The 27,994-nt window shown below is 35.8% G+C and overlaps 2 protein-coding genes and 1 long non-coding RNA gene across 8 annotated transcripts in view; 1 reads left to right on the plus strand and 2 right to left on the minus strand.

Annotated features, from left to right (window-relative positions):
- Positions 1–5,694, plus strand: part of LOC139975014 (E3 SUMO-protein ligase RanBP2-like) — a 32,814-nt gene extending 27,120 nt beyond the window's left edge. Inside the window, exons 27-28 of one of the 2 annotated variants that reach the window (XR_011795627.1) lie at positions 444–2,497; positions 2,582–5,694. Coding sequence is in view for 1 of the 2 variants with exons in the window: in XM_071982607.1 (XP_071838708.1) it covers positions 444–647 (204 nt within the window). In the remaining variant the exon portion in view is untranslated. Of the gene's footprint in view, positions 1–443 lie in introns of both variants that reach the window. The other variant, XM_071982607.1, reaches the window with a different exon arrangement.
- LOC139975017 (uncharacterized) lies at positions 13–512 on the minus strand. Its single transcript, XR_011795632.1, has 2 exons — positions 390–512; positions 13–351 (listed from the first exon to the last, which is right to left on the minus strand). It is a non-coding gene; the product is annotated as an uncharacterized lncRNA (long non-coding RNA).
- LOC139975015 (sodium/hydrogen exchanger 9-like) lies at positions 5,400–27,985 on the minus strand. 5 transcript variants are annotated; one of them, XR_011795628.1, is made up of 17 exons: positions 27,469–27,985; positions 26,827–27,056; positions 25,579–25,656; positions 24,617–24,693; positions 24,124–24,224; positions 23,695–23,800; positions 22,810–22,936; positions 21,930–22,035; positions 21,338–21,426; positions 20,652–20,765; positions 19,318–19,429; positions 17,943–18,096; positions 16,313–16,370; positions 15,927–16,006; positions 15,158–15,251; positions 13,365–14,713; positions 5,400–13,296 (listed from the first exon to the last, which is right to left on the minus strand). XR_011795628.1 is itself a non-coding variant. In XM_071982608.1 (16 exons), exons 1-16 carry the CDS (start codon positions 27,773–27,775, stop codon positions 14,501–14,503), a joined length of 2,046 nt encoding a protein of 681 aa, XP_071838709.1. In that variant the 5' UTR covers positions 27,776–27,985; the 3' UTR covers positions 5,400–14,500. The 5 variants fall into 5 exon arrangements, 1 of the variants encoding a protein (XP_071838709.1); XR_011795630.1 differs by having other exon boundaries at positions 5,400–10,533; positions 10,975–14,713; XR_011795631.1 differs by having other exon boundaries at positions 5,400–10,424; positions 10,863–14,713.
- Positions 27,986–27,994: the final 9 nt, after the last annotated feature.

Genomic DNA, 27,994 nt, shown 5'->3' on the forward strand with positions numbered 1-27,994 from the left:
AGTCTGGAGCACAGCATTGCTATGCTAAAAAAAACAACTGTTACGTTCTTTGTTCTTTATATCTTGTATAACCGGACAAATACAGGAAAACAGCAATATTTGAAACGAAGAGTTACATATGGTGAACATATGCGATGTATATGATATGAGTGTGTGAAAACTTGGCTTGTAGATGCGTGTGACAACTTGGCTCGTAGATGTGATAAAGCAAAATTGCATGTAGGTTCTTCAAATTGAAACCATAATACTGCCTTGCAGGGCTGGCCTTGTATTGCCTCAGATCAAGCACCTGGGCTATAACTTGACTCATCAAAACTGAAAATATTCAATCGTTGTTTATGTCTGACTTACCTGTTTATGCCTCACTTACATGTTTATGTCTGACTTACCTGTTTATGCCTCACTTACATGTTTATGTCTGACTTACCTGTGTTTTTTTGTAGGTGCTGAAGGTCTGTGCCAATCATTACATTACCAAACACGTAGATCTCCAACCTAACAAAGGATCAGAGAAGTCTTGGGTTTGGCATGCCATGGATGTCTCCGATGGTGAGGTACAAAACGAACAGCTAGCCGTCAGGTTCAAAACAGAAGAGGCAGCCAAGGAATTTAAAGAGATTGTTGACGATGCAAAGAAGGGACTATAAAATTATATGAATAATAAGTGAAGTGTTTGAAGGCTTGATGTGTCCTTTACAAACAGCTCAAGGATTGTATCTGTACTGTGTTAGCAGGTGCTACTTATGCACCTCAACTACAGTACACCAGCATAAAAGGTTCTTGTAATTAGAACAATTGCATTCTATAAGACAATTTTTTTTATGCTAATTTAGTAACTGCAATTGTGTATCAGGAATGACCAATAATCATTGCTCGTTTGCCTTGAAGTTAGCAGCTCATTATCATTATGATTCATCATTTATGATTTATCACAGCTATAATCTATAGGAAGGAAAAGTGTTAATGTGTGACAATTGCTGAATGGTAGTTTTGAGGGGGGGAGGGAGGCTGGTAGGGTGCTCAGTGGTGAGGTGTGGTATGCTCACTAGTTAGTGGATGTGTTCAATGGAGGGTATAAATGAGCAGTGCAGTCATAATTGTTACCATAGGGGTGTGTAGGATGGACCATCCTATTATTGTTATGGAAGTCTTTAATGGTTTGGTGATATGGTCACCCTCCATGGTGTGCAGAGGACCATACACTATACTAGTTCTTTACTATACTTTATTATAGAATGGTGGTTCTCCGTCTATGTGCCAGTTTGATCTCATTTCTGGGCGTTTATTGCTTGTGATATGAGCAGTTGCAAAGCATTATGGGTGTTACAGTGTCTTAGTTGATGTAGTGAGTAGTGACTTGATACTGAACCTTGTCACATATTTTAGGCCATTCTGAAGAAAGTCATATACCAATATCCCAAGAATGAAACTTTATGGGTTGATAAATGATCAAAAAGTCAATTCCAGCTACATTTGGTTGAAAGATGTTCCAACTCACCATATGTATGTAGCTAAGTTGTATTGATTCTGTTCAGTTAAATATGTGTAATATGTGCTACTTTAATACATTAAGGTTACATATTGACATGATTTCCTATGGGAATGCTGCATAGCAATGAGTTATCATGTAAATCATTCAACCAATCCTTTTGTAAATGTGAAAATTGTGAAAACATTGTTTTAATATGGCTGCAGTCATTGCAATGTAGCAAAATGTTCATTTGGAGGTAGAATAATTTGATAATTTGATATCTTGGTGTATGGATAATGTTTAATTTTGAAACTAAGTGTTTTACTGACACCGCCGTAACAATGAAGGTAGCTTCTTCCATATTAAACACAAGAATTCCTGCAGTATATCTGTATTATGCACTGCATCATATAACAAAATAGAATCATGTTTTGTACAAAGTTTATGTTTTCTATAGGACTTTGGTGTGAATTTGATGGGGTGTGGTGGGGGAGGCTAGAGGTGTGAATTTGATGGGGAGGGGTGGGGGAGGCTGGAGGTGTGAATTTGATGGGGAGGGTGAGGGAGAGGTGGGGGAAGGCTAGAGATAAAGTGCGTGAAAGTGGGTAGGAAGGAATGACAGGGATAATAAGGGTAACGGTTAGGATTAGTACTGATGGGCGGAGGGATTTGCAAACCAAGTTGATCTTCTTTTTTAATAATTAGAAATCAAGTGTTAATAGTTAGAAATCAACTGTTTATTTCAAGTAATAACATGTAAAGTTCAGACATACTTTCAGTGGTTTGTGATCAGTGTTTGGTCTAGGGTTGCAGGGTGATAGGTGGGGGCAGTTCACACTTATTTCATATCTAAACTGCACTTGACACAAAGTCATTAATAAAACATTAGAAAACCGTCACCATGATAAATTGTGGTATTGAACTGGGCAGTAAATTGATCAAATGCAACCAAAGGTCAATGAAATAAGACATACTAAGGCATAGGGTTGTTGGTACTCATTCAATGGTTAATGAAATAAGACATGGGTTTGTTGGTACTCATTCAGTGGTTAATGAAATACGTCATGGGGTTGTTGGTACTCATTCAATGGTTAATGAAATAAGACATAGGTTTGTTGGTACTCATTCAATGGTTAATGAAATAAGACATCGGTTTGTTGGTACTCAATCAATGGTTAATGAAATACGTCATGGGTTGTTGGTACTCACTCAATGGTTAATGAAATAAGACTTAGGTTGTTGGTACTCATTCAGTGGTTGATGAAATAAGATATACTCATTGTACCCATTCAATTATTCATGCAAAAACATGAACTATTAGTAGAGGAGGAGGGTTGGAGAAATAGAGGGAGGGCTTCACAAAGCTGTTGGAACACACATTAAACTTTCCAAGTCACTGATTGATATCTGTTGTCACTAATTGTAGCACCTAAGCAACCATTTTTGTTACATGCACAAATGTCCATATTATCCACAGCACCATGATGAATCCAGCTATCTGTAAATTTGGTGCCTTAGAAATATAATAAATGTTCCTTTGTGCCTCAAAGGCTGTGTTGATATCACTGTGTTTCACCTTGTGCACGCCTACAGAAAGTGTGTTTATTATTGATTAGTGTATATGCTGTTCTGTTGACAATTTATGTGTTGTCAACTGTGGGATGCAAATAAACTGTTAGTGTACTTAACATGTTTGTTTGAGTTGTGTTTAAAGTTCTTGTTATCTGTCTTTCTATGGGCAGGATGAGATATTATAGTTTGTTGGTCAGTTGAGGTTCAGGCAATGGTTTTTATGGTACTAGTTAATGTTCCTGAGTAGTGATTCTCTGGGGGTCAGTCATGGCAGGGTGAACCAGGGTAACCAGAATTGCATGTCAACCGAGGGGAGGGGGGGGGGAGGGTCAAAAGCTGTCCAAGTGTGTATGTGCTTGTTACATCAGCAATTTCATGCCTAAACTCCTAAACAGCTGGGCCGATTTTCAAAATTGGTGGGAAGATATATGATGGTAATTTGTGTTACACAGACCCTCAAAATGATTGGTCAAATTAAGAGAAAAGTCATTGTTTGCTGTAACTCCAAGAGAAAAAATTGAATGTATATGCAACTTTGCAGGTATGGTAGGTATGTCAAGAACTATCAAAATATGTGGTTCCTGTGTTCATTAGATTAAGTTGATTGCTTGGCTGTATTTGCAATGATTTCTTCAAATTTTGGTATGAATGTGCACCATGATAGAGTCTCATGTCTTGAAGACTTTCACAATGAAATTTCAAACATCAATTGAAGTAAAGTGATTTTTTTTGTTATTAAGACACCAACAAATGTGGAAGAGACTGGTAAGTTTCACGAAAATATTGTCAAAAGATTACTTACGACTGCGGTCAAAAGTCAAGTGCTAAAAGCACAAATGGGTGTTTTGTTCGGTGATGCGTTCATGAATAGGGTTGTGCGTTTTGTTAAAGCCCATAAGCAATTATTGATTTTGCAAGGAGTTATGAAACTCCTTGGATTTGCCTTGTCTCAAATTTCGGCCAAATCTTCCCAAATTGATGAGGGAAAGGAATATGGCGTCCTTTTGGGTTTACATCAGACCATAAGAGTGAAAAATTTGAATTACACTTTTAAGGTGGGGAAATTGTGTTCCAATACTATATGAATCCATTGCGGCCAAAACTCAATTATATTTAACATGAGGAAATAGTGTTTCTGAGTCATGTGAATCCATTGTGCACATCTAGTGTGAATTATGTAAAACGTGATTTTTCGTTCAAATTTGACCATTTTGTAAGACTATACCCTTACGATTTCTTCATTTTGGGCCAAAATCGCAACATTTTAGAATCTTCCCAAATTGATGTGGAAAAGGAATGGCACACTTTTAAACTCACAACAGACCTCAATATCGTAAATTTAGCTCTCTATTCTTTAAAGAGACACTTTAATTTGAATATGTAGTATTTATGTCATAATAACAATAATTATTGTACTTGGCAGCCAAAACTAAAGTAGAACTTTAGAATATCTTCTTTCATAATCCCTTAACAAGTATTCGTGAAAGCGGTTTTGCTATGAGATATACAACTCTGTTGATTGCTTTCCTTTTTCCCTTTTACCTTTGTTACTTCTTTTAATTGACAATTAATTTCATTTTCCTGGTTTTATTTGAAACTAGTATTTTTTTTAATTTTTAATTACTAATATTCCATAAAATAGAAGAAATTATCTAATTGATTTGAAGATGTGTCGTTTCACACTGAAGGAACCATTTGAGTAATCAAGCCATCTTATATCTTAAGGTCTCTCTCCCACGAATAGAATAAATTATTTATTTTGCACAAACTTGATGATTTTGTAGGAATATAGACTTTTGTTCTACAAATTTTTTTTTTATATTGTTTTATTTTATCCAAAATTATGGCCATGAGGTAATGGGGTCTTCTGATTTCATATTTTGGCAACAAGATAGGTCCATCTTTGGGTAAAGAGAAATTGTTAAATTACAATTAAATCCTTATTTTACTTTAGCAGTCTTCAAACTCCACTTTCTTATTTGAAGTTAAAGAGAAACCCTTAGCCTGGAATAACTCAAACAAATTATATATTTGTTCAAAAAGTTTCAACACTTTTTATTTCATAAGCCTAGGTATAATATACAATTTCCTGGAAAAGGGAATATGGCTATTTTTATGTCTATCATTTGACAAAAGATAGGACTCTTTTAGGAGCTGCAATTAAAATAAGAACCATAACAGACTTAAAACTTCTCCAGTAGTCAGTCCTCAATCATTGACATGATTAAAGATATTCATACAAATTTGATCGTTCTCGACAATGTTTAATTTGATTTTCTGACATAATTGGATAATTTGACACTTTATTAAATAATGTTAACTTACACGAAAAGAAAACAACAAAACTGTCTTTAACTCAATTTTGCAGTCACATTACAATGTATTCCACATGGTAATTCACAATTTCACAATTTTTTACGGATTACATTAAAAAAATAAAAATAACAAAAACTGTCCATTTCAACAATGTTCAGAGAAAGCAAAATTACTCTCTAAACAATGAAAGATTTTTCTTGCTTTTACTCACAAAATCAAAACTGTCGATTGTCAATTCCAAAATTTCTCAACGTTCAATGCAAAAGTTTTCCTCTTGATTATAACTTCAACTTATAATTACAATTTATTGAGACCAACTGTATCAGCCATTACAATTTATTGAGACCAACTGTATCGGCCTTTACAAAAAAAAACAGAGTAACAATGAAGTATTGACAACATAAGCTATCTCAAAACATGTCAGGACACGATGTTGATAACATCCTAAAATAATGTAAAGTAATTCTATTCTGAATATAAATGAAAGTAGTATAACCCCAAATTAAGCTAACAAGATTCCAAAATGGTCACACAAGACTAACCGTTAATCACAATTTCACGACAACTTATGAAAGTAACATTTGATATTCTGTGAGATCGGTTTCTCTTTTTGATCTTCTGGGAAATAATATTAAATGAAATATTAAACCGTAAGAGAATTGCTTTCACAAAACGTAAATTATAGCAGGCTAACATTTTTTTGCCCAAGGTGCTGTCCAAATGCTGTTAAATTGTTTACTTTTAACTTGTAAACACTTTTCAAGAAAACTTAATAGCAAGCTACTGACTTGTTGAATCTTGAACGCAAAATATTTAGATGCAAACAAAAACTTGCTCACTACTTAGGTACTTTAACAACGTTCTGCAAATTTTAAATTTACTCAGAAGTAAGCAATATAATATTTTGCACCATGTTTGTTATATAACTATGGGGTATGTGGTCTCCTCATTATAACATATCTCATATATCTGGACATTCAATGGCTCTCTCATTCACTTTGGACATGATCCTATATATTCAGTTTGGTACCACAACATAACAAAGTAAAAAACAAATATGAAATAACATAACATAATATCTTTCATCATAATAATATCTACAGCAAAGTTTCCTTCATTCTGTATTTAGGATATTAGTAAGATACCAACCAGAGACAATAAGAAAGAATCATGATCATGTTTAGTCAGGGTTCACCCTGTGTTGTCAAGCATACATCATTGCCTCTGTTGCTTTGTCAACCTTCCTACTTCATGATATAAACATGTAAAGACTCTCAACATAACATCTATCATAACATTTATCTTTTTATCTTAATATGTGAAAATCACAGCAAGCTGAATTGTAACTGTCATTAAAATGACATGACAGCTGAGAAATGTGATCATAATAAACATCTCATAATTTATCCAATATTCTAATTAATATCTCAGACTCTGCACAATGTGACATAAACCACATATATTTGGGTTTCTATGTGGAATGTTAACTATTTCAAAACAGTTTTCTTTTTGATTTTAGAAACTCCATCAGTATTAGATGTTTTATCTGCTATGTTTTATGACAATCAAGAAGAAAATATTAGATAGTTAGGAAGAAGAAAAAAACATCTGAAAGAAAGCTTTGAAACCCTGGTGAGTGGTGCTGCATATTCATCTATATAGGTACAACACTATATGCAGACATTGTGCTAATTTGCATATTGAAATGAAAGTGACAAAGAACATGACTATAAAAAGCAAATAATATATGAATAATCATGATTTGTAACCTTACATCAAAACAGTCTTAAGTTAACTGTTCCCACCCTTGATGTATAAATGATTAAAGGTGGGACTACACCTCTGAATCAAATATTTAATTCTATCACTGGTCAACATTGAGTTTTACAGATGCACTGAGGCAGGAAGAGAAACAGATTTGACGAATTGACTTAAAGATGCATAAAACAGCTGATTGCACAATCCTGTGAACCACTTGTCAATGACACAGGTACCAAAGCTGCTTTCTAGCCTGGATGATTCAAAGAATTGCAACACTCAATGTTTCCCCTTGAAAAACTCCAACTTAACAGACATTATGACTTTACAGTCATACAGATGTTATTTTCTAGTTTGATAAAATACAACTCAAATTTCTACTCATTTGAGGCCATCACCCCATCTCAGATAATATATTTCAGACTATAGACACTAATAGCTCAGGCTTACATTTAGTTAAAAGAGTTAGTTTGTTGAATATAAGCTGCAATGATAGGTATTACATCAATGGATACAGACAAAAAACAAACTGGGGGGCTACGAGAACAGAACAGACAGTTAAAGTCACTCAATTAACTTAACAAAATCACATTGCATAGCTGTGATAGAAAGAGACGATGGCATTTTGGAACACAGAGAATGAGTCTGATATACATATTCATTGACTCTCAACACAATTCATTACTGATACAGCAAGTCAGTTAATATGCAATACCTACACAGTAGCAAAGTACATATTCAATACCACTTACAGCAACATAATACATTCATTAACTGTGCAGCAAAAATACATATTCATTACCTACACAGTAGCAAAATACATATTCATTACCACTTACAGCAACATAATACATTCTTTAACTGTGCAGCAAAAATACATATTCATTACCTACAAAGTAGCAAAATACATATTCATTACCACTTACAGCAACATAATACATTCATTAACTGTTCAGTAAAAATACATATTCATTACCTACACAGTAGCAAAATACATATTCATTACCACTTACAGCAACATAATACATTCATTAACTGTTCAGTATAAATACATATTCATTACCTAATCAGTAATACATACGTTGACTACATTCTGAGTAAGACAATACATATTCACTACCTGCACACCCATTCGGGAGAATGTTTTACTAAACTGTACTTTTCAAGCCATGCTTCGTAGCACTCTTACTGACAGTATGAGCAGTACAAATATCCTTCTTTCATATAAAGGTTATCAACTGTAAATACTGTCAGTACGAGTGCTTTGAAGCATTACATAAGGGTACAGTATAGATTGGTATTAGCATTGGGACATTGATCAACTGTACAGCAATATCATAAGTATTCATCAACATTCAACAAACATAGTAACCTACTAACAACACAGGGATTAAATGTTCCATTAAATGTTAGCCTTCCTACCGCAGGTTAACAGAAATATAAACGGAATGTTGATATAGCATTGATGGTGCAGAAGGGTAAATTTGCGCTTGTCAGGGTGCTGAGAAGGGTATATGCAAGAGTACGTCCACACCTTGATTTGAAGTCCCTAGGTTCTATTTACTGTTAGCCAGTTCATCTCTGAAGAAGATCCTGCTAGGATCAAAATGCCCTCTCACCTTAAGATATTTACCTACACAGGATTATCTATCTATCCAAATAATAAAAATATATATGTAAAATTTTCCTTTAAAAAAAAAAATTAGCAGACTCTTAATTTTTTTATAACTAATTTAGTTTTTAACTATTAAACCCTTTTTTATTTAACGTTTTAAATTGTTAATAGTATATGGGAAGGATAAAATAAGATTTCACTGATTCTGTAAATGAAGGAAATATAACCAGATAACTTTGCTTACAACCCATTAAATTTGAGGCTCTCCTCTTGTGAGTAGTAGTAAGTTTCTTTTGTCTTTTTATGCAGCAGCCTCTAATTGAATTACTTACATATATTAATATTAATACACCATGAATATTCATAAAAATGTAACACTGGTTAACAAACATTTTACAGCAAAACCTTTCATTACTGTTTCCTTAGTGTCCATCAAGCTCCTTATGATTTTAAACCAAAAACGAGACTTTGTATCAAAACAACATAGGACCATATGACCATATGAAACAACATATGACCATATGAAACAACATAGGACCATATGAAACAACATAGGACCATATGAAACAACATAGGACCATATGAAACAACATAGGACCATATGAAACAACATAGGACCATATGAAACAACATAGGACCATATGAAACATCAACCAGAGTAAAACACACATTACTAAAGAAAATCCTAGAGCATTGTTATTATTTAAGTACAAAAATGTAACAAAGTGGCTAAATAATTATGAGATTATACTCACTTTTTATTTATGTACCTCCCACTGACTATGAACAACACTCAAAACATTTGTACTATTTTTATTACAATTGTGTGTCAATACAATAAGGGCGCTCACATCAACACAATCACTTACAGAATTATTTTTTTGATGTCAGATTTTTAAAGTTTTGGCGATGCTCATGAAGGTGAATAATAAATCATGTCACAGGCTACTTTTCGACTCAATAAGAAACTAAGTTTCAACTGGAAGCAACAACATTAAATATTCAAATATCGAAGCAATGTCAATCCACACAAACGTTTATACAAAATGGTCACATCTAGGGATAAATATTTATTGTTACCACAAAAATTTCATACTTTTCAAAATTTCAAACATTGACGACATGTGAAAAATTCATCTTGGTTACTTAAAAAATTAAAAGTTTTTGGTTTTCCGGTTTTTGTACTTTTTGTTTTTTCTATCGACTTTTCGTGTTTGACATCCTCGCTGTACATAACGAGCAAATTCATTTGGCAAAACACACTATACAAGTCATATCTTTTGATTTTCTGTTGTATTATTTTGAACAATAATATTGGCAACAAGCACAATGTTACTATGTACATGAGTCACATAAACACCATCCACACTTAAAGCTTGTGAAGACATTTGAAAAAGTTAAGGCCACAACTAGAATTGATTTTTGCTTTTTAAAAAGTTTCTTTTCTTAGCTATCACCTTTCCATATTTGTATACCTTCACTACAAAGATGGTTTCCCGTAAGCATCTTGTTTTTCTTTGCATTTGGATGAATAAACTTTTGTTAATAGACAAAAATTTAGCAGTATGGATGCATTTATCATACATAGTCCTCACTGACTGCTGTCACTGTTTTCTTTAAATAATTTCTTCAAAATAAACCCAAAGGGTGCGGCCTATTAAAAAGAAGGTTTGTACTTTGTTAATACCTTACCTTACAGTTTTGAGATTGTTATGCTCTTGTTCAGGTAAGCCTGAATATTGACAATACTGAGAATTAATACACATCATGGGACAAGGTTTGTACTTTCTTAATACCATACCTTACAGTTTTGAGATTGTTATGCTCTTGTTCAGGAAAGCCTGATTATTGACAATACTGAGAATTAATACACATCATGGGACAAGGTTTGTACTTTGTTATTACCTTACCTTACAGTTTTGAGATTGTTATGCTCTTGTTCAGGTTAGCCTGAATATTGACAATACTGATAATTAATACACATCATGGGACAAGGTTTGTACTTTCTTAATACCATACCTTACAGTTTTGAGATTGGTTATTCTCTTGTTTCAGGTAAGCCTGATTATTGACAATACTGAGAATTAATACACATCATGGGACAAGGTTTGTACTTTCTTAATACCATACCTTACAGTTTTGAGATTGTTTATTCTCTTGTTTCAGGTAAGCCTGATTATTGACAATACTGAGAATTAATACACATCATGGGACAAGGTTTGTACTTTCTTAATAACCATACCTTAAAGTTTTGAGATTGGTTATTCTCTTGTTCAAGGTAAGCCTGAATGTTGACAATACTGATAATTAATACACATCATGGGACAAGGTTTGTACTTTCTTAATACCATATCTTACAGTTTTGAGATTGTTTATTCTCTTGTTTCAGGTAAGCCTGATTATTGACAAAACTGAGAATTAATACACATCATGGGAGAAGGTTTGTACTTTCTTAATACCATACCTAACAGTTTTGAGATTGTTTATTCTCTTGTTTCAGGTAAGCCTGAATGTTGACAATACTGATAATTAATACACATCATGGGACAAGGTTTGTACTTTCTTAATACCATACCTTAAAGTTTTGAGATTGGTTATTCTCTTGTTCAAGGTAAGCCTGAATGTTAACAATACTGAGAATTAATACATATCATGGGACAAGGTTTGTACTTTCTTAATACCATACCTAACAGTTTTGAGATTGTTTATTCTCTTGTTTCAGGTAAGCCTGATTATTGACAATACTGAGAATTAATACACATCATGGGACAAGGTTTGTACTTTCTTAATACCATACCTTAAAGTTTTGAGATTGTTTATTCTCTTGTTGAAGGTAAGCCTGAATGTTGACAATACTGATAATTAATACACATCATGGGACAAGGTTTGTACTTTCTTAATACCATACCTTACAGTTTTGAGATTGTTTATTCTCTTGTTTCAGGTAAGCCTAATTATTGACAATACTGAGAATTAATACACATCATGGGAGAAGGTTTGTACTTTGTTAATACCACCTTACAGTTTTGAGATTGGTTATTCTCTTGTTTCAGGTAAGCCTGAATATTGACAATACTGAGATTAAATACACATCATGGGACAAGGTTTGTAATTTGTTAATACCATACCTTAAAGTTTTGAGATTGGCTATTCTCTTGTTCAAGGTAAGCCTGAATGTTGACAATACTGAGAATTAATACACATCATGGGAGAAGGTTTGTACTTTGTTAATAACATACTTTACAGTTTTGAGATTGGCTATTCTCTTGTTCAAGGTAAGCCTGAATGTTGACAATACTGAGAATTAATACACATCATGGGAGAAGGTTTGTAATTTGTTAATACCATACCTTAAAGTTTTGAGATTGGCTATTCTCTTGTTCAAGGTAAGCCTGAATATTGACAATACTGAGATTAAATACACATCATGGGAGAAGGTTTGTACTTTGTTAATACCATACCTTACAGTTTTGAGATTGGCTATTCTCTTGTTCAAGGTAAGCCTGAATGTTGACAATACTGAGAGATTTTAGATTAGTTATACTAAATGATATAGGTAACATAAGAATACTGAAAAATCTGTCTGTCTATCTGGATAAGTTATCGTAGATAAAACCAGCATAAAAAGAATACTGAAAACCGAACAGCCATCTGTCAGAGAGGAACAGCTTTATGATAAATTTATGGTGATACCTATACTTTCTATGATGCAGTCATACACTTAAATTATATGTAATTCAACTATTAATCTGGGAAATGAAGTCACCAACTTAACTTGCATGAAAATGCCATACACTGAAGTTACATGATATATTGTTCACTTAAGTCATATGATAGATTGTTAACTTAAGTCATATGATAGATTGTACACTTAAGTCATATGATAGATTGTTAACTTAAGTCATATGATAGATTGTACACTTAAGTCATGTGATAGATTGTTAACTTAAGTCATATGATAGATTGTACACTTAAGTCATATGATAGATTGTTAACTTAAGTCATATGATAGATTGTACACTTAAGTCATATGATAGATTGTTCACTTAAGTCATATGATATATTGTACACTTAAGTCATATGACAGATTGTACACTTAAGTCATATGATAGATTGTACACTTAAGTTATATGATAGATTGTACACTTAAGTCATATGATAAATTGTTCAATTAAGTCATATGATAGATTGTTAACTTAAGTCATATGATAGATTGTACACTTAAGTCATACGATAGATTGTTCACTTAAGTCATATGATAGATTGTACACTTAAGTCATATGATGAGGTCACATACTCAAGTACACTGAGATTACACACTAACCTTGCATCATGAGAGGATGCATTTAACCTGTACAAAATTCAACACTTTTAAGCAATGAGTGTAATGTCTGTTATCAGGTAAACATGTGTCTTGGAAATATTCGACACTGATAAGATTTCAGAATAGACCCTCTGTTCTGCTATGATACTTAGGAGTTTTGAGATAAATTAGAATGGACGAAACAATTTGCATAGAAAGAATACTGAAAAGCAAGTCCCTGGCTATCTGAGGTCCCTGGCTCTCTGAGGTCCCTGGACCTCTGAGGTCACTGGACCTCTGAGGTCCCTGGACCTCTGAGGTCCTTGGACCTCTGAGGTCCCTGGCTCTCTGAACCTCTCAGAGAAAGAGAGAGAGAAAGAGGTGGAGAGAGAGAGGGACCTACATAAGAAAGATGAATCTTAATAACCTTGTATAGTAAAGTCAGTATACAAATGTTGCATGACAAAGTAACTTGAACATTACATACCAAGTGCACAATTAGATTATTCAGTGAGGCTTCACAAGTTTAATCAACAATGTAATAAAGAAGTAACATTATAAAAATAAATGGATGATAAAGTCATAAATTCAAGATAAAAGATGAAGTGGTGCACATTAGTGATGTGACAAGGTCATATAAGTGAGCGGTGTGATGTCATCATATATTAAAGTGGTATGATTGAGCCATACACTCCAGTAGTATGATGAAGTCACACACTTAGTTTATGAAGCAGTGATATGAGGTCATAAACCGTACCTACTTTAACATTAAATTTAAGAATTCAAGGGTACAATTTTAATTTCAAGAATGTTGCAAACATTTATTTAAAGAGAGACTTTGTTTGTGTCAGTATGTGACATAATGGAAGGATTGTTTAGTTTTTATATAAATCCACCAGTCTGTACAATTTTCTCATTCCAAAGGAATGGTTTGGACTTTCAATTCTCTGGCTAAACTTCTCATTTTTGTTGACAATTACTAAGTTAAGGATATAGATGCAAGCAGCATTGTGATTTTTGACTGAGATAATTCCAAACATCCAGCACAAGTACCTTGCTTCCTGTCTTGATATGTTCTATTCCAGACACGTTTTACTCCAAAGACTCAACAGAAGCTTTATAATCGGTTTTTGGAGACACTTTCTAGATTTCAATCCCTTGAAAATAAAGACAATCTCTACTGCAACAGAGAAAAGTGTACCCTCCTCCTCCTTCTATTACAATAACAGGAAAAAAAGATCTGCAGTTTTTATCATCACTTTGTCTTCTGTTGTATCCTAACAAATCTTTAGATTTTTGTCACGGATTATCTACCTCTTGTATCCATTTCATAAAATGATATTGTAACATTCAGAGTACAAAAAATTGAAATATTGCTTTGCAATGGAAATGAAATATACAAGAGCAGTCATGCATAGCTTATGACTATTCATGCATAGCTGATGATTTTTCATGAGCAACCACGTTAAACCTGCTCAGGAGGTGGGTCATTGAGTCCTCTCACAGCTAGCTGGTGGTCACCTAATCCCAGGTCTCCCTCAGCAGTGGTTTCCTCCCCCGAGGTATTTCCCTCCTGGACGGTCACATTAGGCCCCGGGGAGGAGACAGGGTCTTGTTGAGAATCCTCCTGCTCTTCCAGGATAAAGTCTGTATCACTGTCTTCTTCCAACTGATCATCCTGTGAGGTCAAAGGTTAAAAACATAGCAGTAAACCATCGAAAATTAGATGAAAATATATTTGTATCTCAAACAGCTCAAATATATCCAAACTTCACAGGGCGACAACAACATTTAACTTAGTCCATTATGCCCGAGTTCCCTGACTTGTTTCAATCATTATACATCCAGTTAATGTATAATTCATTGTCCAATTCATTTGGTGATTTCTTGCAGAACCTAACAATTAAAATACGATACCATCTTATTTTGGATTACCTTGATTTTTCACATATTTTGCAAGGCGTACATCATGGGAATGAAAAATCTGTTATTGTATATGATTGCTTCTAATAATGCTAAACAAAAGACTGAATGCTAATCTTGAAAGATTTACCAAAATCAAACAGCCATGCTTAATTCTTTTCTCTTCATTCAACATACCAACCCACGAAACTGGACTTACCTCCACAGTAAGGTATTCTGTGATTGGAAGACACCATCCTGGCCAAATCTCTCGCAAATCTGCACCTTTCCTTGTCAAGATTGGCTTCATGATTCTGACATACTTTGTCAAGGAATCAAAATATAAAACTGAACAAATTGTTGGAGCATGTGAAAAATGACTTGGTCATCATTTAGTTATATTTCAACCACTGACATCTCAGACAAGGTTACTCAGTAATAATCAGACTGAGGCAGTAATCAATGTTCTGTAACCTGGACAGGAATAGTTCATGTTTGAAAGTTGCATAGGAAAAATGTGGAGGTTGTGAACCTGTTTTCAAAGATTCCCTGTAAACATTGGCAATTGTGAAGCAACACTACCACACTGCAAAGCATTGTTTTATGCCATACCAAAGAAAGTGTTCCTTGAAGTTGTTTTTATTTCCTACTCTCACTTATAATTTGACAGAAACTAAGTGATGAAACTTGGTAGACAACATTTCACACAAGCAGGTCATTATTGCAAAAATGGCTAGCTGACTTCCATTAAAAAAATTAAATGTTTTTTTGAAACAGAAGTAGCAGCTCAAGGTCAATGAAACTAGGCACTCAAGGTCAATGATATTCGACAAGTACGCATGAAATATTGATGGAATTACGGGAACAACACAGGGCATTATCGTTAATTTTATGTATCATATTTATACATAGTACATTGACTTCCTTTTCTCAAAAAAATTCCTTTGAAGAATTTTCAGCCTTTATTCTTTGTATGGTATAAAGGATACTTGTAATCAAAGTCGTACCACCTCCTAACAGCCCAAGCTTGCTGCTTCCGCCTCCTGACACGGGTTTCTTGCTCAGTTATCTGGGAAGAAAATAAAAACAGGGAAAAGAAGAATCATTTACTATCTAGAAGCATAAGTTTATCAGCAAGGCTATAGCTGTAACATACAACTCTCAACTTTCTGAAGTAAGGGAGGATGTGGAAGGTGGGAAATAGGGATTGGGATGGAAATGTTTGAATCCCTCCCTCCCTACCTCCCTCCCTCCCTCCCCCTCCCTCCCTCCCTACCTCCCTCCCTCCTCCACACACACATCCTCCAAGAGCAGCTACCACATACTGTGTACAATTCACAAAGTAATGAAAGTAACATAAAGCTGTTATACTTACAGTTCCGGGTGCACTGTGCAGTGATGTTGATGTTCCTTCATCATAGTCAACACCAACTCTGTACGTGGGAAAAAAATTTAGAAATAATAAACACCAACTCTGTACGTGGAAAGATAAGTTACAAATAATAAACACTGGTTAAAGCCAAAAGACTTCTAATATGAGAAGCAAATGTGCAGTGAAATTCTGTTACCAATGTCGAAATTAAAATTTCAGATTTTGAGAATAAAAGTTCAAGATAATACAATGGAGCAATTCTGCAAGGATTATATTTCAGTTCTTTATCAAAGAAACCTACTTATTAATTTCACAAATGATTTCAAGTGCAGTTTCAAGCCACAACTTAAAAATAATAAAACCTGAAAACAACAACATTGATACACAAAAGATTAGGTCTGAAGCAAATCTCTGGCATCACACCACAAGATCATATCCTGTTATTGGTTTCGATGATAATTGTAACCTTTGTAGTCAGGCAGGTGGATGAGTGTGTGTATGCGTGTGACGCCTTGCTTGTAAACACGATATCTCAAGAAGGGAAGCTTGGACCAAACACATATTTGGTGTGTAGGAGTACCACATTGAGTAGAAGAAGCCTATTGTTTTGGTGGGAGGTCAAAGATGATTTGGGGTCACCAGGGGTCAAATTGTGAGAACCTTGTAAACACTTTATCTCAAGAAGGGAAGCTTGGACCAATCTCATATTTAGTAAGTAGCTGTGACATGTTAAGTACAAGAAGTGGAGGTCAAAGGTCATTTGGAGTTACCAGGGGTCAAATTGTGGAAACCTTGTTTCATAATCTACCGTATCTCCTACTGACCAGCCTATAAGATAACATGTGCGTTTTGCCTCATAAGAATAGGAGAGGCTTTTGGCAATTGGAAATTAGCTGAAGGGCATCCGTAGATAAAAATCAGCAGTCTCGACCAAATCTCCATTGACTTAAGTGTGTGGGTAACACATGGGGTTGCCATGTGCACAAAGGTGTATAAATATCGTTGTGCTGTTGTTACATACAAACGTTGCTATTGGTATGGACGATATCATTGTGAATCATCGGTTTCACATCTTTGCTTCCGTTGTTGAAGTTTTCTATCGTATATTATGCAATTGTCGAGATCAGTGCCAAATAAAACTTCAGGTTTGGATGTAGATGTGTTGGGTAAATGAAAAGGCGCCGTTTACAAAAATTAACTGTCGCCTAGGTAGATTTTCTAAAGGCAAACCATACGCAAAATCTTGGGGACTGGGTGGTAAATATCGCCTGGTGCCTGATTAATATTGTACCCCTTGTAGGTGTACCACAAAATCTTGGGGACCAGGGGGTAAAAATCGCACGGTGCCTGCTTAATAATGTACCCCTTGTAGGTGTACCACATTGAGCAGAAGAAGCATGTTGTTATTGGTAGAGTTCCATCTCATTCATCAGCTGCTAATGTGAATATTGTTTGTCATATCTCATTGCTGTTTGCTGTACTACTTAGATTGAAGTATGTTGTTCATCCTGGCTATACCCTACAGCCTTGTGTATCACATTCATATCAGATTATTCAGTAGCATCATTGAAACCACTCTGCAGTTTTGCTGTCTGGTTAATTTCTTATGGTAATGCCTTTGTGAACTACTTACTTAATATTGAGCCATGTTAGCATCTGTGTGGTCATTCCTCCCAGAACTACCACTGTACATAAGACAATCAGCAGAGTGGTGGTGAGAGTCAGCTGTTTAGCATCTGTTGAAGTATTACGAATGGCCAGTGCAAAGGCTATCGCACCACGTAAACCTGTGGGATTAAAATAACAGGTGGTTGTGGTTATCCAGGTTTAATTATAAACATAGCAGGTAACACTAGTCCAGGGCAAAGTACACAGGACTAGGCGAGGGAAAGGGTGGACAGATGGGTGGAAGGAAAAAACCTGCACATTTGTTGCCAGCAAATGGTGTCAAAACATGTCCAATTGGGATAGCATTTGCTAGATTTATCCAACATTTTACCAAATATACTTGCCAGTTATGTCTATCCACCCACCCCTACCTCCTATCCCAGATACCTCTGTCCACCCACCCCTACCTCCTATCCCAGATACCTATGTCTACCCACCCCTACCTCCTATCCCAGATACCTATGTCTACCCACCCCTACCTCCTATCCCAGATACCTCTGTCCACCCACCCCTACCTCCTATCCCAGATACCTATGTCTACCCACCCCTACCTCCTATCCCAGATACCTCTGTCCACCCACCCCTACCTCCTTTCCCAGTTACCTCTATCCACCAACCCCTACCTCCTTCCCCCTGATTGGACCTCCACCTGCACCTATAACACTGGAAATAGACCCAAAGAAGCTGGAAAATATCATTATTATTTAATGCTTAGAAGTAGTGACAAATTTCAATGTATCATATAACAGTATGCAGTATGTGTTTGGTTAAACTATGTTAACATTAGTGACTACTTTCTTAGCAGTGTCAGTCATATCCAAAAGTCAAACCTGGAAATTTTCAAAAAAATTGAACTGTGAAGTTTTCTTCAGTATGTAAAAGAAACATAAACAAATTGTAGTGTAGAATGATGCCAACAATTTGCCAAATGAAAGCTGTATGAAACATGCAAAGCACAAACTCTTTACATGTAAGAAGGAAGGTAGACTCTTACTGCTAAGTTAGGAGGGTAAAACTGGTAGATTATATTGATAATATTAAACCACGATTTAGTGTGATGGGAATGTCAGTCACATCTGTCAACTATCGTTGAATACCAAATTTCATCCTATAAATATCCAAATTGGACCAACATTGATCTTAAGTTTACAGCAATATTGGTCAATTTTTGCATATCTATTGAGGCTTCCAATATAGTCGCTTGACATCAGACTTTCATTCTTGTTTCTATCAATGGATGATTTACTTGGAGGTATTTCTGAAAAAGACAGGATTGAAATGATGTCACTGCTGACTGAGCTTGAATAGTCTCAGATAAAAGTTGATAATTGCAAACTCACCTGAAAACATTAACATATGTTGCACATTCCAAGGAATTTTGGTTTTTCTTCTTAGGTTAAGAAGGAAGGAGAGTGGGTAAATGTTAAAGAACCTGCCTAAAATAATACCAAGCTGGAGATAAAAAGTTAAGGAATCACAGCATCATTTTAAGGAATCACATTATGATTTTAAGAAATCAACGTATAATTTTAAGGAATCACAGTATAAGTTTAAGGAATGAACGTATACTTTTAATGAATCACAGTATACTTTTAAGGAATCACAGTATAATTTTTAGGAATCAATGTATACTTTAAGGAATCACAGTATAATTTTAAGGGATCACAGTATAATTTTAAGGAATGAACGTGTACTTTCAAGGAATCAAAGTATCATTTTAAGGAATCACAGTATAATTTTAAGGAATCAACGTATAATTTTAGGGATCAAAGTATCATTTTAACGAATCACAGTATAATTTTAAGGAATCACAGTATAATTTTACACACTTTCAAGTGAGGGATCATCAGTGCAAAGCAAAATGGAGAAAGAAAACCTTTTAACCATAACAGAAAAGGGGGGGGGGGGGGGTTATGGCAGTGACTTTCAAGATATCTAAAACAAATCATTTTATATAGTTGTGTATATCACACTCATATTTGCTATTTCATGTGCAATTATATTCCATTCCTTGTTGTTTACAACAACAGGCAATTCTCTACCATGTGCATTTTGAATCTAAAGCATTCAGTTCCTTGCTATGTGTATCTAGTCTGTCAGCCAACTCCAACCTGTGGCCCAAAACACTCATGTCCTATATAAAATAATCAATTAATTGCTGTGTTTTAGAACAGGCTCATTCCTACCAGAGCCAAACACAGTTAACTCCTAGCTATATTCAATAAAACGTAACATCTAGCTATGTGAAATATCACCATTCTGCCAGCTACCAATGTTAAAACTCACTACCTAACTGTGTACCATAATACACCCAAATTCCTTTCTGCATGAATTTTCGGTCAGTCCACAACTGGCAAATTCTTTGCTATACCAACTTTTTATCTTACTTCTAGCAGAGTGAAATAAAACTTAATTTTCTACAATAAAATTCCAATTCCTAACTGTTTATGATAGCACAAAATTACTCACTTTGTCATAAACAACCAAAACAGTGCAACTCCTCCCTGTGCCCAAAACAACCATTCCTCTGCTGTGTACAATAGCCCCCCACCAGCCCATCTCCACCCCACCCTCACCCTATCCCTTCTAGTTCTGTATAGTACAATGACAGTCAAATCCCTGTTGCATTCAACATACACCTCCATAATCTTTATGGACTCAGTTAAAAGGATACAAAAGCTGCAAATATGAATCCCACATTGAACTCTTGGTTCGCTAAGTTGAACATGGACAGACCCATGTAGGAAAATATAAAGCTCTCCGCTAGAAAGTTCAGCAGCTCAAAAACCTGTTGAACAAAAGGAAATCAAATCAAATCAAACAAAAGATGTGTTGATCGTGCTAAGAGCACAACAGCTCATTAATCGCATTGGTTCAGATTCCTTGATAGTATACACTGTAATCAAACCATGATTGCTCACAGATTCACTTTAATGATACATGACATGATATCTTTAATATTTTAAAACATGACTCTGACCATTTATCTACTAGAAAAGAGCTTCGCTCTGCATTTTCATAAAGTTACTTGAGAAAGTTATACAACTGGGGTAACTTGTAAGTCCCTTCCGTTGCTAATTGTATCAGATGAAACTCAGTTGTCATCTATAATCAAATAGTATGTGTGAACTGTACTGAACTGAACATAACTAAACAGTTCTGTTGTGAACTGAATCAAACTGTACTAATTTCAGCTGAACTGTGGAGTGTTGAACTGAGCTCACCCAAAGTGAACTAGTGTACAGAACTGACCAGCAATGAACTGAACAGTTCTGAATTACCCATGCCCATACTAAGATCACTTTGGAATGGGTGGTGGGAAGGGTGAGGGGGGGGGATTGGAGAGGAGGCTTCACTTACCTCCCTAGTTCTCTTCTTGGACTCCTCTGATAAGTTATTGTATGTGTAATGAGCTTGAGTAACACCACAGAATAAAACAGCTACAATACCTGTGATAAAAATTAGGTCAACAGTCAAAAGTGATACTTTCATGTACAGGTTACAAACAAATGCTCACTTAAAAGGATGAAGTTTCTTTCACTATTACAATTAAAAGTTTAATTATTAATACAATCTTTGCAGTCCTTATCAAAACCTCTTCTTTTTATTTACTTTTTATTTTCCAGCCATTTTTCTTGTAACTACAGTCATATCAATGAAAAATTTCACTCCATAAGGCAGCCACTTTGAACCGCTCAGTGGATAGTCTCGTCAGATATGTGAACTGTTTTACAGTTGAGAGTTGACTCCAGCAATGTGAAGTTGTGGATAGTTAACTGTTTACTTGGTAGTCCATTCATAATCATATATTAACATATCATTTGTACAAGGTCTTCACATCTTATCTTTGTTCTCACGGATTATTTCTCAGTCACCCATTTATAATATTTCACTTTATAAATATTCCATTACATAGTTTGTTTAATTTGATTTGATTGGTGTCTGTCCTCACCTGTCAGTTGAAGAGCTTCCGCTAGTAGGTAAGACATGTAGGACATGATACAGAACAGAGCCGTCTCAAGCAACGGAAATTCACGGATGTGAGTGAACTTTGTGACGTACACAGAGAGTTAAGGAAGAAATATAAACCAACAGCTCTTACTATTACAAAGAAAACAGAGTTGGCAAACTCCTGATATGCATATCGGTGTATCCCCTCTCCAACAACTCCCCACTTTATCCCCTCTCCAACAACTCCCCACTTTATCCCCTCTCCAACAACTCCCCACTTTATCCCCTCTCCAACAACTCCCCCACTTTATTCCCTCTCCAACAACTCCCCACTTTATCCCCTCTCCATCCACTCCCCACTCTATCCCCTCTCCAACAACTTCCCACTTTATCCCCTCTCCAACAACTCCCCACTTTATCCCCTCTCCAACAACTCCCCACTTTATCCCCTCTCCAACAACTCCCCTATTTATCCCCTCTCCAACAACTCCCCACTTTATCCCCTCTCCAACAACTCCCCACTTTATCCCCTCTCCAACAACTCCCCACTTTATCCCCTCTCCAACAACTCCCCACTCTATCCCCACTTTATCCCCTCTCCAACAACTCCCCACTCTATCCCCTCTCCAACAACTCCCCACTTTATCCCCTCTCCAACAACTCCCCACTTTATCCCCTCTCCAAAAACTCCCCACTTTATCCCCTCTCCAACAACTCCCTTCCGTTCTTGTCCTCTCCGCTCCACTTTTCCATCCACTCCACTTTCCTCTGCCCCTCTGCTCTATCCATTCCCCATTTTTCTCCATTCCCCCATTGCTCTCCCTTCCCTTAACTCCAACCCACCCCCTACCCTTCCCTCTCCATTTTGAATCAAAGGATATTAGAGCAGTAGCACAGCCCAAGAATGCACCAATGCCAAAGGAGCCGAGAAATATTCCAAAGAAATTACAAAATGCTAGAAAGAAAGCCTTGGCTGTGACATTTTCATCTCCAAAGTCTTCAACGGTCCTGCAAAGAGACAAAGAGCTTGCATAGGTTCTGCATTGAAGCATGATACTGGAGGTCAGTATAGAGTTATAGACTATGTATAGACCAGGGTTTCTCTAACAATTTCCCCCCACGAACCCCCTGTGGATGTCAGAGTTGTCCACGAACCCCCAACTTTTTGAGACACGATCTGAGTCATTATTATACTACAATAGGGATAACAGTGCTTCGTAAAAGATCAAGTTCATAGTGATATATTATAGAGTTTGTCGATAGGTACGACTTTTGTACATTACTAAACAATATGATATATCAGATTTTAGTTCAACAAAAAGTACTCTAGTCTAGTTTTGACTTTCAGAAACGTCTCACGAGCCCCCTGGGATGGACTCTGCACCCCCTGGGGGTTCATGAACCCCAGTTAGGGAACCCATGGTATGGAATATAGAGTGTTACTAACTTACTATCATGAGTTGTCCTACTAACTACAGGCATGATACTGGAGGTCAGTATAGACTTTGTAAAGACTACAGAGTGATACTACCATGAGTTGTCCTATTAACTACAGGCATGATACTGGAGGTCAGTATAGGCTATGTATAGACTATGAAAATGTCTCTACTTCAAATGTGCTATTAAGCCAAACTTTCTTCGATGTTTTCAAAATTGATTTATAGACTGCTGGTAAAATATACTTCTTAATCAATATGTTTACAATCATTAAGAAGTTTCAGTAAACATTTTAGAAAAGATACAAAAGGAATATTAGGTAGACTTACTTTGTGAGTACTATAGCTACTGCGTCATTGAGAACACTTTCACCAAACACTAAGATGTACATATCAACATCAACGTTCAGATCATGAAACACTGCCAGGACAGTAACTGGAAGAAAGAGAGGTTTTATTTTGATTGGAACAATTTAACTGAGTTCCAGAGAGCATCCTAGCTAAACAGACCTGTTACCTTCAAAGTAAGACAAACTAAGTTTGATAATAAACTATGATTGTCAAGTGGAGAGATATGAATTTTTGTGGCCAAACGTTGCTGATTTTAATTTTATTCTGTAGTTGTGTGTAATTATGACCAAGCCATCTAATAATTAACATTAAAATTCCCCGAATGAAAATCCTAAACAAGCATTAATTTTTTGTCCCTTTACATACTGGATTATTCTGACAATTGAAATGTTGTTATATTTCACTTACCAGGATCTGTGGCTGATATCAATGCGCCAAAGAAGAAACAATCCTGTGCTGAGAATGTTGTAAGACCCATAGCCTTAATCACAATAAGATACATAATACCCCTGGAATAGAACAAAAGAGTATTATTATAACAATCCTGTGCTGAGAATGTTGTAAGGCCCATAGCCTTAATCACAATAAGATACATAATACCCCTGCTACGCTTATCCACATTAATACACTTTCACTAATAACATTACTGTTACTGTACATTTGAGCCGCACATCAGGCACATATCTTATATTTAATACATACACACTTTTTGAACAACTTTTTCATTTCAATATTTTCCCACTTCCTAACAAAGTGCCAGCCATGTCCACACTAAACCCTGAATTTACCTAATCAAATTATTACTTCATGTCCATATTGTAAGTTGGGTCGATATTAGCCAAGGCAGACAGGTTCAAAGAAGTGATGTAAGGTTAGGTTTACAGTAAATAGATTCACTCACCCAACTGTTAGGCAAGAAATACAAGTTCCCAGAAAAGCAAAGGTCATGATGGATCCAAGGTTCCGAAAGAAATGTCGCTGTGGAAGAGAAAAAGGAATGGATCATTCAAGATTATCAGCATAAGGCCTAAATGGTAGCAGAACTTTCATGATCAACAGTATCAGGCCTAAATAGTAGCAGAATTTTCATGATCATCAGTATCAGGCCTTAATGGTAGCAGAAGGTTCTAAAGTGCTTTTCTGGAGGTTGTGATTCCACAAATTGTTCTTAGCTTGATTTAGAAACATTAAATTAGTCAACTAAATGTCTCCGTGTGTATCAACAGTGTTTAGAGTGGTAGAAAAATGCTGGTTGTAATTTGAGCATGGATGATCATTATTGACTCTCCATCATAGTTGGGTGAGTTGGGGGGGGGGTGGGGGGCAATACTGATGTCCTTTAACAGTGGAAGTGCATTGTTGGCTAGGAAAATCACACATCCAAGATATTGTTAGGCTCAAAATCTCTACATAGTCATACTGTAGATTACGCAGTGGTTAGAGGCATTCAACGCAGCCATTATTATGAACTTACTTGAGAGTGATGTTAATGTTGAATGCCTCTTCCAAAGTGCTACTGAGAATTGTTCTCATCCTTCAGTTGTGAATTATCTTGTTTTTCCTATTCCACCATGTGCTATAGAAAAGACTTGAGCAAGCCTTAAATATTAACACCAAAAAGCCAGAGGTGTTTCATCCTAATGACTTGCACTATAAACTTTGTTGTGTTTGATTTTGTTAACAGAAGACACATCTGCTTTGTTACAAATCTCTTTGATACAATTTACCTGTATGATTTCAAATTAGTACAAGTCAGCATTTGTCAAACCTTTGTTACATCAACCTATATGAGCCAATGGGTCAGCAAGACTGTTCAACAGTGTCAATTCTTATTCAAGGAATGATAATATGTTTTCTACTCACCCTCTTGAGACTGTAACCAGCATGAAAGATTATTGGAGGCAGCAAGATATTAAAGAAGAGCTCTGGATCGAAAGATACCTATAAACAATGGCGAGAAGTTGATACCGATAAAAATAAGTCAATGTAGACTAAAAGAACAAGATTTTGAAGTACAAGAGACATTTGGACTAATATCATCAAAGTTAAAATAAATTTGGTATCTCTTGTGAACAGATATTATCCAGCCAGCATTACAGGTAGCTCAAGGATAAACACAACAGTGCATAGATGATGTATTAAGTACGTTAATTATGAATGGAGAAACCAATAGTGTTTAATACTGATAGAACTTATAGCCAATATTAACTCTCCATCACAGGATGATTGGTGAGGATGATTGGTGAGGATGATTGGTGAGGATGATTGGTGAGGATGATTGGTGAGGATGATTGGTGAGGATGATTGGTGAGGATGGTTGGTGAGGATGATTGGTGAGTATGATTGGTGAGGATGGTTGGTGAGGATGGTTGGTGAGAATGATTGGTGAGAATGATTGGTGAGGATGGTTGGTGAGGACGATTGGTGAGGATGGTTGGTGAGGATGATTGGTGGGGAGCAGTTGGATCATTTCTTTCCCTCATCTGACGGATTGCTGCATAACATGGCACGATTGTTGGCGCACTAAGGAACATCATGATTGCAATATGGTTCACAACCACAAAGAATTTTAAAACCTAATTCACAGATAACCGAACTATAGCAGCAGAGAATGCCAGATATCATTGTACCGGTAAACATTGAGCCTTAAGCAAAGGATTAATTTGTGTGGTATTGCAAAGTATGTTACCGAACACGACATACAACATGAAAAGCTGCCTTCCTTCACACGCACAAAGATGTGTACCAGTGTTTGCATTCAAAGCATCATCTCATCTGATGTATGCACTAAGTTTATATGCTTCAAGATTAAATTCAAGAAACCTAGATACTGTATTTCTACAAACCAATTAACAGTATTTGCAGTAATGTTTGTCGCTTAGTCGATAGGAATAGTTGGTGGTCAGACAAATTTCAAGTAAAATGATAGGTCAGAAACTGACATGATGCCAAAATTTAACCAAATTTGCCTGAATTTTTCTGGACTAACCCTCCCATAGGCATCCAGTACTTATGTTGATGGAATGGAATGTTTTGATTGGATGTTTACTATTCTCTGATGTCTGCAGTGCTCAACATGAACATCCCCAAGAAATGAAATCTTTTGCTTACCCTGTCTCCAAATGTGTTGGTAGATACGGTGTTATTTACATCAAGGTCCTTTAAAAGTTCTTCTCTAGCGTAGGAGAAATACACAGACTGGTTGGGGGAAAATTGCAGTTGCAGGTACAGGTTTTCAGGTGGATCCAGTTCTTCCTTGCAACTCATTATGTCTGTATGTACCTTTGGCGTGCTGTGCTTCAATTCGGCAGTGAACCACACAACAGCCCCAATGACAACACCTGCAAGATTGTCAATGCAGAGCCAAAAGTGATACTTGAATGATAAACAATATAACATTATGTTACTGTAAATGTCTTTAGTTAGTTGGTACAAAAACAACACCATGAAGACCTTAAACTATGTGCCATTTCACTGTTTAATTGTTGGATTGTGAGCGATACATACACCTAATTTTTTTCCTCCATGGCTTGAAGTTGATGCATCTATTAGCTCACTGACTGACTGAATCAATAAAAGTATGTGTATCTAGCTAACACATTGTAATCAAAAATAGGCTGAGAATACAAAGGTCCTAGGCCTAATTAATCAATAATAATATTAATACTGCAACCTATGCCTAAGAGTAAGACCCTAAGTTAGGCTTAGTGTTAGCCTATATAGGCCTACCATTACTCTTCAAAATATACTAACCATAAATCATGGCCAGACCCGTTTCGTGAATGAACCTGAACCTATGCTGTTTGAAGAGCCATATTGTAAGGATTGTTAGCACTAACAAGAATAAAAAGAGTAAGAGATTTAGCGAGTCCAGGCGATGCTGACTTTGTACAAGGTTATCGGCAAGCTCATTGACCTGGTCCATGTTGCAGTCATCTTGCCCTCTCAATTTCAATGACCAAAGACAAATGAAAAGAAGGATAATGACAGCTTTTTGAAGAAACCTCATGGTAACGATAATGGATGTTCTTTGAATATTATTAAAGTTACGGTTGATCATCCACTTTTATTTTTAATTGTCTGGTTACTGGCTGAGGAGACACTTGTCAACATTCGGCTTTTGGCGCATGACGAAAATTACCAATAAGTAAATAAATAAAAGAACACAGCCCCTTTTTAAGAGAGACCGTTTAAGGAGATAGTTTTATGCTAGTTTAGCAAATTGAGTATTCTAACGGTGCAAATTCCTAAAAGAGTGACGTTAAAGTACAAAATTAAA

This window comes from Apostichopus japonicus, chromosome 10 (assembly GCF_037975245.1).
Source record: "Apostichopus japonicus isolate 1M-3 chromosome 10, ASM3797524v1, whole genome shotgun sequence".
In the NCBI taxonomy this organism is placed as follows: domain Eukaryota; kingdom Metazoa; phylum Echinodermata; class Holothuroidea; order Aspidochirotida; family Stichopodidae; genus Apostichopus; species Apostichopus japonicus.